The sequence below is a fragment of the Scyliorhinus canicula genome, chromosome 19 (genome assembly GCF_902713615.1).
Source record: "Scyliorhinus canicula chromosome 19, sScyCan1.1, whole genome shotgun sequence".
NCBI classification, from domain to species: Eukaryota; Metazoa; Chordata; class Chondrichthyes; order Carcharhiniformes; family Scyliorhinidae; genus Scyliorhinus; species Scyliorhinus canicula.
In genome coordinates this window covers 6,746,049-6,759,453 of record NC_052164.1, presented here as the reverse complement: position 1 = coordinate 6,759,453, position 13,405 = coordinate 6,746,049, and the positions used below count along the sequence as shown (strand labels likewise).

The window sequence follows — 13,405 nt, the reverse complement described above, 5'->3', positions numbered from 1 at the left end:
GTTTGCGCATCTTAAAAGTTTGAAAGCCGATGTGGCAATGCTGCAGGAGACTCACTTGAGGGTGAAGGACCAGGTGAGACTTATAAAGGGCTGGGTTAGCCAAGTGTTTCATTCTGGATTTGACGGAAGGGCTCGAGGGGTAACGGTAATGGTCAACAAAAGAGTACGTTTCCAGATGGAGGTGGTGGTGGCAGATCAGGGGGGTAGATATGTGATTGTGACAGGGGAGCTGGAGGGGAGGTTAGTGGCGCTGAAAAGTGTATACGGTCCCAATTGGGATGATGCGGGATTCGCGAAGAAGGTGTTTGGGGCCATTCCCAACTTGGACACACACGAGCTGATTGGTGGAGGGGGGGGGGGGGGGGGGGGGGGGGGGGGGGGCTGGAACCTGGTGGAGGAGCCAAGGTTGGACAGGTCACGGCCGCGCTCGCTGGTCCCATCAGGGGGGGGCGAAGGTGCTGACTGGGCTAATGGTGGAAATGGGAGGTGTGGACCCTTGGAGGTTCCTGCACCCAAGGGAACGGGAGTACTCGCTTTTCTCAGCAGCCCATAAGGTATACTCACGGATCAATTTTTTGTGGTGGGAAAGGCTTTGCTGACTGGGGTTAAGGGGTCGGAATACTCGGCAATTGCAGTGTCAGATCATGCTCTGCATTGGGTGGATATGGTGCTGGAGAAGGGGGTAGCGCAGATGCCGGGGTCGAAACTGGATGTGGGGCCTTTGGGGAACCAAGTGTTCTTTGAGAAAATTGAAAAGGTAATTAAGGAATATGTAGGTTTCAACTGTACGGGTGAGGTGTCGAAGATAGTTGTCTGGGAGGCTCTACAAGCGGTGGTGAGGGGTGAGGTAATTTTGTTTAAGGCCAGGGTGGACAAAGAGGAGCGGTTAAAGCGGCAGAGGGTAATAGATGAGATGTTGGAGGTAGATAGGAGTTATGCAGAAGATGGGGACCCAGCGAAGCTGGAAAAGAGGAAGGAACGACAGGCGAGCTTCGACTGACTGTCCACCAGGAAGGCGGTACACCAACTGAGGCGAGCAAGGGGTGCAGTTTATGAACATGGGAGCCTACCCGCCAGTACCGTCACCAATATTTTTGTGTCCACATTCAGAAGTGATATGGGCCTATATGACCCACACTCTGTCGGATTCTTATATTTTTTAGCAACAGGTTTGTGGCAGCAGCCCCTCCTCTATCACCTCTTCAAACATCCCCACCATTAGGGGTGCCAGCTTATCATTGCATTTTTTATAATATTCCACTGGAAACCCATCCGGCCCTGCCACCTTCCCCGACTGCATCCTCCCAACCGCATCCTTTATCTCCTGCTCCACTATCGCTCCTTCTAATGTAGCTCTGTCCCCCTCCCCTAACCTTGGGTACTCCAACCTATCTAGAAATTCCTGCATCTCCCGGTCTCCCCCAGGTGGCTCTGACCTGTACAACCTCTCATAAAATTCCTCAAATAATTGTTAATCAGATCAGGAGCCACCACCAACTTTCTTGCCTTATCCCTCACCTGAAGAATTTCCTTTGCCGCTGCTTCCCTCCGGAGCTGACCTACTAACATGCCTTATCTCCATGTTCATAAACTGCACCCCTTGCTCATCTCAGTGTGGTGCACCGCCTTCCTGGTAGATAGCCGGTCAAAGCTCGCCTGTAGTTCCTTCCTCTTTTCCAACTTCGCTGGGTCCCCATCTTCTGCATAACTCCTATCTGCCTCCAACATCTCATCTATTACCCTCTGCCACTCCAACCTCTCCTCTTTGTCCACCCTGGCCTTAAACAAAATCATCTCACCCCTCACCACCGCCTGTAGAGCCTCCCAGACAACTGCCTTCGACACCTCACCCGTATTCCTCAATTACCTTTTCAATTTTGTTGCAGAACCCTTGGTCCCCCAAAAGTCCCACATCTAATTTGCACCCTGGCCTCTGCGCTACCCCCTTCTCCAGCACCATATCCACCCATTGCGGAGCATGATCTGATACAGCAATTGGCGAGTATTCCGACCCCTTAACCCCAGTCAGCAAAGCCTTCCCCACCACGAAAAAGTCGATCCGCGAGTATACCTTATGGGCTGCTGACAAAAATGAGTTCTCCCATTCCCTCGGGTGCAGAAACCTCCAAGGGTCCACCCCTCCCATTTCCACGATGAGCCCAGCCAAGGCCTTCGTCCCCCCTGATGGGGCCAGCGAGCGTGACCATGATCAATCCAACCTTGGCTCCTGCACCAAGTTCCAGTCCCCCCCCCCCCCCCCCCACAATCAGCTCGTGTGTGTCCAAGTTGGGAATGGCCCCAAACACCTTCTTCGCGAATCCCACATCGTCCCAATTGGGACCGTATACACTTAACAGCGCCACTACCCTCCCCTCCAGCGCCCCGTCACAATCACATATCTACCCCCCTGATCTGCCACCACCTTCTCCATCTGGAAACGTACTCTTTTGTTGACCATTACCGCTACCCCTCGAGCCCTTCCGTCAAATCCAGAAACACCTGACTAACCCAGCCCTTTTTAAGTCTCACCTGGTCCTTCACCCTTAAGCGAGTCTCCTGCAGTGCTGCACATACTTCATAATGATTTTTACATTAGTAATTAAGTTCGGGCCCATCATTCAGAATTTTAAAAAAATAATTATTTTACAATGAGTAAGCTTGAACAATGTTTAAAGCCAATTGAGTAATCAGGGTTATTCAGCAGATTTTACATGAGGGAATTGCTGAGATTCCCAGTGATTTGTTCCTCAACTGCAGTCATTCTCTTTTCTGTTTGCAGTTCCTCCATGTGGGGGCACCCCTGAGGGAGGACATAGTGGCCGAGGTGTATGAGGATGAGCTTGACTTGCGCTTCTGTGGTTCCTATCTCAACAACAGCATCACATCAGCCTGGAGTGATCACAGTCTGGAGCCAGATGATTTCAGGGTGAGCAAAGAGAAAGAGATTGAAACTAGGTTGCTCTAATGCAGAAAATAAGTAGGTCACCTTTGGAAGAACGGCTGGCGAAAAAAAATCCTCCTTGTAATCTAGCCCCTGGGAACAAGTAACTTTCAACACAAAGGAGACCCTGCCAGAATCAACCACATTGTGAGAATGAATAATAGTAATAAAGATGATAAAGGGACTCTCCAGGTGTGACAAAGGATGGTACGGTATGTTTATTCCAGGAATCATATCGATTGCTGTGTGGAAACAGATTAGATGCTTTCCTATAAAAAAAGACAACTTGCCATTCAAAGTATTGTTGCACAATGATTATTGTCCGCACTAACATTTTAAAAAATGCATCTGTTCATTGGATGTGGGGATCGCTGGCTATGCCAGCATTTATTGCCCATCCCTAATTGCCCTTGAGAAGGAGGTGGTTGTGGTAGTCACCACTGTTGTATATATCACATACGAGATGTAATACAGTAAGGCTCCTGCACTACAGGTACGGGGGTAGATCCCTGCCTGCTGGCTCCGCCCACTAGGCAGAGTATAAATGTGTGTGCTCACCGGGCTGCAGCCATTTCGGCAGCAGCTGCAGGAGGCTACACATCTCTGCGTAATAAAGCCTCGATTACACTCTATTCTCGTCTCGTCGTAATTGATAGTGCATCAATTTATTAAGCAGAGATTTTACAACGATGGACCTCCGCATCAAGCCAGATTGCCTGCAGCTACACCCTCAAGCAGACAATGCCAAGTCGGCCTTCGCACATTGGCTAGCCTGCTTCGAAGCATACATCGGATCTGCGACAGAACTACCCACAGAGGCACAGAAGCTCCAGATCCTGTATACACGGCTGAGCTCTGATATCTTTCCCACTCATCCGGGTCGCGCCTACCTACGCTGAGGCCATGGCGCTACTAAGAGAGAACTACACCCAGCAGACCAACAAACTCTATGCCAGGCACCTCCTGTCCACGCGGCATCAACTCCCCGGTGAGTCTGTAGAATATTTCTGGCGTGCCCTGCACGCCCTGGCGAGAGACTGCGATATTGAGGCTGTTTCGGCTGTTGAACATTCCAAACTCCTAATCAGGGACTTTCGTTACGGGCATAGGGTCGGCGTAAATCCACCAGCGCCTTTTAGAAGGGGCAACCCTCGACCTCGTGGCGACCAAGAAACTTGCGATCTCACTAACGGTTGCCTCCCGTAATGTACAAGCGTACGCCCCCGACCGCACGGCGCCTCCCTCCTGGACATCGTAGACCCCACCAGCGAACACCCCATCATTTACCCCACAAGCGACCGCCCCCAGGCAACCCCAAGCCTGTGCCGCGTGGCAGTCAGCCAACCCCGGGGGACCTAAGTGCTACTTCTGCGGACAGACAAAGCACCCCCGGCAGCGCTGCCCGGCGCGGAGCGCACTCTGCAATGCCTGTGGGAAGAAATGACATTTCGCTGCTGTGTGCCAGGCCTGCTCGATCGCCGCTGTAACCAGGCCCATTGTTCCTGCACCCCCCACATGCAACCCGTGGGTACCGCCATTTTCACCCCCACAACCCACGTGCGGCCTGTGGGCACTGCCATCTTCCCCCCATCAGGCCTCGTGCGGCCCGTGGGCACTGCCATCTTCCCCCCATCAGGCCACGTGCGGCCCGTGGGCACCGCCATCTTCCCCCCATCAGGCCTCGTGCGGCCCGTGGGCACTGCCATCTTCCCCCCATCAGGCCTCGTGCGGCCCATGGGCACTGCCATCTTCCCTGCCTCAGGACCCCTGCTCATCGGGCACCTCATCAGGCCGCTCATCTCCTGCAACCGCCGCCGACCAGCCAGGGGCCTTCCAACACCTGCTACAGCTCGCCTCTATCACGATCGACCAGTCCCGGCCGCACAGCCTCGCAACTGGGTCGACGACGGTAAAGGTTGATGGGCACAAGACATCATGCCTTCTTGATTCCGGGAGCACACAGAGCTTCATCCACCCCGATATGGTAAGGCGCTGCTCCCTCGCGGTACACCCCGTTGCACAACGAATCTCCCTGGCCTCCGGATCCCACTCTGTGGAGATCCGGGGGTACTGCACCGCCACCCTCACCGTCCAGGGCGTTGAGTTCAGTGACCTCCGGCTCTACATCCTCCCCAACCTCTGCGCTGCGTTGCTACTTGGCCTGGAATTCCAGTACAACATCCAAAGTCTCACTCTGAAATTCGGCGGGCCCCTACCACCCCTTACTGTGTGCGGTCTCACGACTCTTAAGGTAAACCCGCCTTCTCTGTTTGCAAACCTTCACCCCGGATTGCAAACCCGTCGCCACCAGGAGCAGACGGTACAATGCCCAGGACAGGACCTTCATCAGGTCTGAAGTCCAGCGGCTGCTACGGGAAGGCATTATCGAGGCCAGCAACAGCCCTTGGAGAGCTCAAGTGGTAGTTGTGAAAACTGGAGAGAAAAACAGGATGGTCGTTGACCACAGTCAGACCATCAATTGGTACACGCAGCTCGACGCGTAGCCCCTCCCACGCATATCTGATATGGTCAATCAGATTGTACAATACCGGGTCTTCTCGACAGTGGACCTGAAATCTGCCTACCACCAGCCCCCCATTCGCAAGGCAGACCGCCCGTACACTGTGTTTGAAGTGGACGGATGCCTTTACCACTTCCTTAGGGTTCCCTTCGGTGTCACTAATGGGTTCTCGGTCTTCCAACAGGAGACGGACAGAATGGTTGACCAGTACGGACTGCGGGCCACCTTCCCGTACCTGGATAATGTCACCATCTGCGGCCACGACCAGCAGGACCACGACGCGAACCTCCAAAAATTTCTCGACACCGCCAAACTCCTTAATCTTACGTACAACAAGGAGAAGTGTGTGTTCAGCATCAACCGCTTAGCCATCCTCGGCTATGTGGTGCAAAATGGAGTTCTAGGGCCCGACCCCGATCGCATGCGCTCCCTCATGGAACTCCCCTCCCCCACTGCCCCAAAGCCCTCAAACAATGCTTGGGGTTCTTCTCATACTACACCCAGTGGGTCCCTGATCTATGCGGACAAGGCCCGCCCACTCATTCACTCCACCGCTTTCCCCCTGATGGCCGAGTCTCACCAGGCCTTCAACCGTATCAAGGCCGACATCGCCAAGGCCGCGATGCACACGGTCGATGAGATGCTCCCCTTCCAAGTCGAGAGCGATGCATCAGACGTTGCTCTGGCTGCCACCCTGAACCAGGCAGGCAGACCCATGGCATTCTTTTCACGCACCCTCCATGCCTCCGAAATTCGGCACTCTGCCGTCGAGAAGGAGACCCAAGCCATCGTAGAAGCTGTGCGGCATTTGAGGTATTACCTGGCTGGCAGGAGATTCACTCTCCTCACTGACCAACGGTCGGTTGCTTTCATGTTCAATAACACACAGTGGGGCAAGATCAAAAATTATAAAATCTTGAGGTGGAGGATCGAGTTCTCCACCTACAATTACGAGATTTTGTATCACCCCGGTATGTTCAACGAGCCCCCTAACGCCCTATCCCGAAGTACATGTGCCAGCGCACAAGTAGACCGACTCCGGGCTCTACACGACGCTCTCTGTCATCCAGGGGTCACCCGGTTCTTTCACTTCATAAAGACCCACAATCTGCCCTACTCCTTTGAGGAGGTCAGGGCTGTCACCAGAGACTGCCAGGTCTGTGCGGAGTGCAAACCGCACTTCTACCGGCCAGACCGCGCGCATCTAGTGAAGGCCTCCCGCCCCTTTGAACGCTCAGCGTGGATTTCAAAGGGCCCCTCCCCTCTACCGACCGAAACATGTACTTCCGTAATGTGGTCGACGAATACTCTAGATTCCCCTTCACCGTCCCATACCCCGATATGACGTCTGCCACAGTCATCAAAGCACTCAACACCATCTTCGCACTGTTCGGTTTCCCCGCCTACATCCACAGTGAAGAGCTGCGTCAGTACCTGCTCAGCAAGGGCATCGCCTCAAGCAGGACGACCAGCTACAACCCGCAGGGAAATGGGCAGGTGGAGCAGTACCCTCAGCCATTTCTTGATATCACATGGAGTAAATTGAATTTTCTGAAGACTGGCATCATTGATGCTGGGGATCTCTGGAGGAGACTGAGGTGGATTGTCCACTCGGCAATTCTGGCTGAAGATTGTTGCGAGTGCTTCACCCTTATCTTTTGCACAGATGTGCTGGGCTCCTCCATTAATGAGGATGGGGATATTTGTGGAGCCTCCTCCTCCAGTGAGTTGTTTAATTGTCCACCACCATTCATGGCTGGGTTTGGCAGGACTGCAGAGCTTAGATCTGATGCGTTTGTTGTGGGATTGTTTAGCTCTATCACTTGTTGCTTATGCTGTTTGGCACTCAAGTAGTTCTGTGTTGTAGCTTCACCAGGTTGACACCTCATTTTTGGTCTGTCTGGTGCTGCTCCTGGCACGCCCTCCTGCACTCTTCATTCAACCAGGGTTGATTATCTGGCTTGTCAGTAATGGTACAGTGGGGGATATGCCGGGCCATGTGGTTGAGTACAATTCTTCTGCTGCTGATGGCACACAGCGCCTCATGGATGCCCAATCTTGAGTTGCTAAATCTGTTTGAAGTCTGTCCCATTTAACACAGTGGTAGTGCCACACAGCACAATGGAGTGTAATCTCAACGTGAAGATGAACTTCGTCTTCATAAGGACTGTGAGGTGGTCACTCCTGCTGGTACTATCATGGACAGATGCATCTGCAGCAGGCAGGCTGGTGAGGATGAGGTCAAGTATGTTATTGCGAGGGCAGAATGGTGGCGCAGTAGTTAGAACTGCTGCCTCACGGCGCCGAGGTCCCAGGTTCCATCCCGGCTCTGGGTCACTGTCCGTGTGGAAGTTTGCACGTTCTCCCCGTGTTTGTGTGGGTTTCGCCCCCACAACCCAAAGATGTGCAGGGTAGATGGATTGGCCACTGTAAAATTGCCCCTTAATTGGAAAAAAATAATTGGGCACTCTAAATTTTAAGTATGTTATTGCCTCTCATTGGTTCCCTCACCAGCTGCTGCAGTCCCAGTCTAACAGCTGTGTGTCCTTTAGGACCCGGCCAGCTCGGTCTGTGGTGGTACTACCGAGCCACTCTTGGTGATGGACATGCAGAGTACAGTCTGCACCCTTGCCACCCCCAGTGCTTCCTCCAAGTGGTGTTCTACATGGAGGAGTACTGATTCATCAACCGAGGAGGGACAGTGACCCAGAGTCGGGATCGAACCTGGACCTCGGCGCCGTGAGGCAGCAGTGCTAACTACTGCACGCCCGTGCTACCTCCAGTCAGGGGAATTCATAACAGGGAACAAAGAAATGGCTGAGGAACTAAATTCGTACTTTGCTTCTCTCTTCACAAAAGGAAGACATGAATAATGTACCGGACGTTCTGAGAAACTTAAGTTCTAGTGAGGAGCTGAAGGAAATTAGTATTAGTAGAGAAATGGTTTGGGGAAAATTAAGGGGAATGAAGGCAGATAAATCTCCAAGGCCTGATAATCTTCATCCCAGAGTATTTAACGAAGTGGCCCGAGAAATAGTAGATCCATTGGTGGTCATTTTCCAAAATTCTTTGGATTCTGGAATGGTTCCTACAGATTGAAGGGTAGCTAATATAACCCCACTATTCTAAAAGGGAGGTAGAGAGAAAAAAAGGAACTATAGACTAGTGACCTGAACGCTGGGAGTAGGAAAGTTGCTGGAGTCCATTGTCAAGGATTTCATAGCACAGCATTTGGAAAGCAGTGGGGCTAAAGGGATTTGGGGGGTGGGGCGGGGGGGGGGGGAAGGTGGGATCAGGGTATAGGGTATTGAACTTGATGATCAGATGAATGGCGGAGCCGGCACACAGGCAAACCGGCCTCCTCCTGCTTCTGTTTTCTATGTATGTTCTTTATGCTATGTTTGCAATGTGTTCCGCAGTGTACGATTCTCTATGAGCTGTTAGCTTCAGAGGTCTAAATCAATGACAGATACTTTAACGAGAGCACAGTTCCAGAGGCTACATACCAGCGGTGGAGCAGCCATCCCAAAATCTATGCTATTGTGGGTCAGATGTTCATGGACAATGGAACTGTTATGGTGCCAACCTTAGTTACATGTATTTGAGAGGTTTCATCACAGAGCTCCTGCCATTGATTATGTAATAAGCTCACATTCATGGTCTTCCCACATCCGATCAGAAAGCAAACAAAACGGGGCGGCACAGTGGCTAGCACTGCTGCCTCACGGCGCCGAGGTCCCAGGTTCCATCCCGGCTCTGGGTCACTGTCCGTGTGGAGTTTGCACATTCTCCCCGTGTTTGCATGGGTTTCGCCCCCCACAACCCAAAGATGTGCAGGGTGGGTGGGTTGGCCACACTAAATTTCCCCTTAATTGGAAAAAATGAATTGGGTACTCTAAAATCTTTTTAAAAGAAAGCAAACTAAACTTCCCATTACTCAATCGGATGATTCTTGATTGTTATACAGGCTTTGCTTCCTCCCAAATCTCCTCTACTTTTATAATCAATTAAATAATGCTCTAAGAGAATGGAGAAACACACAATTTTGTATTTGACAACATTGATTTTTCTCGTCTTTGGGTTGTGGTGATGTCCGAGAGATTAATCTTCAATTCCCAGACTGCCCTGGAGGGTTGCCAATACAAGTAGTGAGGTCACAACAGGTATAAGCAAATAGATTTTTGTTGTATCTCTCCAGTGACCACAAAAGAAATACAGTATCATCTTCCCATGAACGATACGCTGGCAGGAAGGTGAAAAGATGCCAGTAGGTTGCTCAGGAAACTTTTGGAAAACATTAATACTTTATCGACACTTTCTTCCTTCTTCTGCAGGATGAACTGAAGAAGCTTTATGGCCAGTTGGAAGTGCATAAGACAAAGAAGATGACAGCCAATAACCCACACCTGCAGAAAAAGAGGAGTTCCCGAAGAGCTCTGGGTCGCTCAATCATTAAACGTATCTCTGAAATTCCAGAGTCAATGAGCAGACAGTGCAGCAGGGATGGATCTATTGCAGGGAGCAGTTATGCAGGTTCCTACAGGAAAAAGCTTTATGGTTCTGCCAGCTCCAGCATGAAAGCAAAAGAAGATTCCATAAAACATCGTGTTTTCTCAATAAGAAAATCTCACAGTACCTATGACCATGTCAGGGAGCATCGGGATGGTCATATCAGCAGAACTGATTCCTGCAGAGATCCTTCCCTATTGGATTCACTGATGAGAAAGAAACTCGCAAAGAAAGCCTCCCAGAGATATGACATTGACTCATTAGATGACGCCCCTTTAGTGTACAAGTCTGCCAGTGCACACAACCTAACTGTGGATATGAACCCATTAAATGTCAAGCCAGGCACACTGCATAAATCGCTTAGTGTTGTTAGCTGTGCAAGAGAAAAGGCATTGACGCTGACAAAAAAGTGTGAAGAGAACACAAAACAGGTGGGAGATAGAGTTCAAAATAAGCCGTCGACCAGGCAGGCACCAGCTAAGCTATATCCCCCCACAGCTCCAGCACAGTTGGAGGAGGCAAATAAAATGTCTGATTCAGCTGTGCAGCAAAGAACCATTGAATATTCAAGAAACGGCAGCACTCGTCGAACATCAGTGTCTCCCAAGGTTGATAAAATACATTTATCTTCTGAAACAATTGATAAAATAAAAACAGATGCTACTCTAGGTGAGAGAAAGCGGGAACAATACATTTCACTCATGAAACAAGCATCAAGCAATAGCTCAATCATTTGTCCATGGGACATGATGGCAGATGAGACATCATCAATGGACTCAAGTATAGATCAGAAAAAGGGGAGGTCTTTGTCGGTCTGTGTTGGTTCTCCAGGGCCACCTATGCATGGAGCCTTGAAAGTGAAGGATGAAAATGACTCATTGAATAAACCTAAAGGGTTTGGATTGTCCTTGAAACTCCTAACGGCACCAGGACAAATGAAGGATAGCAAGAAAGAGAAATCAAAGAAAGTAAGTGAGAAATTCAAGAGTGGTACAGACAAGGAAAAGGAGAAGAAAACAGAAGCTGTGAGTTCATTAGACAAATCTGCAACTGCAGCTATTCATCCTTCAGAAACAGGAGAGACCAAGAACAAAGAGGGAAAATCACAGTCAACAGATAAGTCTAAAAAGACAGATACGTCTCCACTGGGTACAGTAGATAAAGGGGACAAGCGGGAAAAGTACATTACACTCATGAAACAAGCATCAAGCAATAGCTCAATCATTTGTCCATGGGACACGATGGCAGATGAGACATCATCAATGGACTCAAGTATAGATCAGAAAAAGGGGAGGTCTTTGTCGGTCTGTGTTGGTTCTCCAGGTCCACCTATGCATGGATCCTTGAAAGTGAAGGATGAAAATGATCAATCGAAGCAACCTAAAGGGTTTGGCCACTCCTTGAAACTGCTAATGGCACCAGGACAAATGAAGGATAGCAAGAAAGAGGAGTCAAGGAAAGTAAGTGAGAAAGTCAAGGGCAGTACAGACAAGGAAAAGGAGAAGAAAACAGAAGCAGTTAGTTTGTTAGATAAACCTGCAGCTATTTGTCCTTCAGAAACAGGAGAGACCAAGAACAAAGAGGGAAAATCACAGTCAACAGATAAGTCTAAGATGGCAGCTACTTCTCCACAGTGTACAGTAGATAAAGGGGACAAGCGACAAAAATTCATGTCACTCTTAAAACAGGCATCAGCGAATACGGCAATCATCTGTCCCTGGGACGTCATTTTAGAAGAGGCATCGGGTGCAGATCAGAAGAAGGGACGGTCTTTATCACTTGGTGCTAATGTCTCAGCATCAATTGTACATGGCACCTTGAAAGCAAATGATGTAAATTATTCACTACAGCAATCTAAACAATTAGCACTGTCATTAAAACTTATGATGGCACCAGGAAAGATGTTGGATACAGAGAACAAAGGAGGAAAATTGCTGCCCATTGATAGATCAAAGATCACAGATATCTGTCCCTGGGATACAGGACATTCTGGGAGCAAAGATGAAACATCACTGCCTGTTGATAAATCAAAAGTTGCAGATATTTGTCCCTGGGATACAGGACATTCTGGGAGCAAAGATGAAACATCACTGCCTGTTGATAAATCAAAAGTTGCAGATATCTGTCCCTGGGATACAGGACATTCTGGGAGCAAAGATGAAACATCACTGCCTGTTGATAAATCAAAAGTTGCAGATATTTGTCCCTGGGATACAGGACATTCTGGGAGCAAAGATGAAACATCACTGCCTGTTGATAAATCAAAAGTTGCAGATATTTGTCCCTGGGATACAGGACATTCTGGGAGCAAAGATGAAACATCACTGCCTGTTGATAAATCAGAAGTTGCAGATATTTGTCCCTGGGATACAGGACATTCTGGGAGCAAAGAGGAAACATCACTGCCCATTGATAGATCAAAAGTTGCAGATATTTGTCCCTGGGATACAGGACATTCTGGGAGCAAAGAGGAAACATCACTGCCCATTGATAGATCAAAAGTTGCAGATATTTGTCCCTGGGATACAGGACATTCTGGGAGCAAAGATGAAACATCACAGTCTGTTGATAAATCAGAAGTTGCAGATATTTGTCCCTGGGATACAGGACATTCTGGGAGCAAAGAGGAAACATCACTGCCCATTGATAGATCAAAAGTTGCAGATATTTGTCCCTGGGATACAGGACATTCTGGGAGCAAAGAGGAAACATTGCTGCCCGTTGATAGATCAAAAGTTATAGATATTTGTCCCTGGGATACAGGACATTCTGGGAGCAAAGATGAAACATCACAGTCTGTTGATAAATCTAAAGTTCCAGCTATTTGTCTTTGGGAGGCAGAACATACTGGGAGTGCGGAACAGAAAACATTTCCTATCGATAAATTTAAGATCACAGCTTTCTGTCCATGGGATACAGAAAATACTGGGAAGGAAGAATTATCACCGCCTGTTGATAAATCAAGTGTTGCCGATATCTGTCCCTGGGATACTGGGAACAAAGGAGAATTATCAATTCCCCCTGATAAATCTAAAGTTCTTGACATTTGTCTTCGGGGGACAGAACCATCTGCAACTGGAAAAATTCAAACGGGTACAAAAGCTGAAAGTAATTTAACTTCAGTTTCTCCCTGGGACATTGAGGCAACAACAGCAAACCAATCTGAAAAGAAAGAAGCTGAAAAACCAAAAGATGAAGAAAATGTTAACGATTCAACTGTCAGCTATCCTATGCATTTAGTATGAGTTTATTGAGGTGCCAAAGCTGAAGATAAAGGACTGTGATTTCTCATGTAAATACAAAATGTGCAACGTAATAAACTGCTTCTTCCCAAAAGAAGTGGCTAATAATACATTTGTGTTCAATTAAATATTCAAATCATTGCTACAACTGACTAAACAATCTGAGGCAGTTGTATCCATATTGCATATCCC

The 13,405-nt window shown here is 49.1% G+C and overlaps 1 protein-coding gene across 1 annotated transcript in view; it reads left to right on the top strand.

The window, feature by feature from the left end:
- si:ch211-156l18.8 (probable G-protein coupled receptor 158) overlaps positions 1 to 13,323 on the top strand; it is a 110,565-nt gene extending 97,242 nt beyond the window's left edge. The window contains exons 10-11 of the mRNA XM_038779428.1: positions 2,780 to 2,926; positions 9,797 to 13,323. Of these exons, the coding sequence (XP_038635356.1) occupies positions 2,780 to 2,926; positions 9,797 to 13,216 (3,567 nt within the window). The 3' untranslated portion in view covers positions 13,217 to 13,323. The remainder of the gene's footprint in view (positions 1 to 2,779; positions 2,927 to 9,796) is intronic.
- Positions 13,324 to 13,405: the final 82 nt, after the last annotated feature.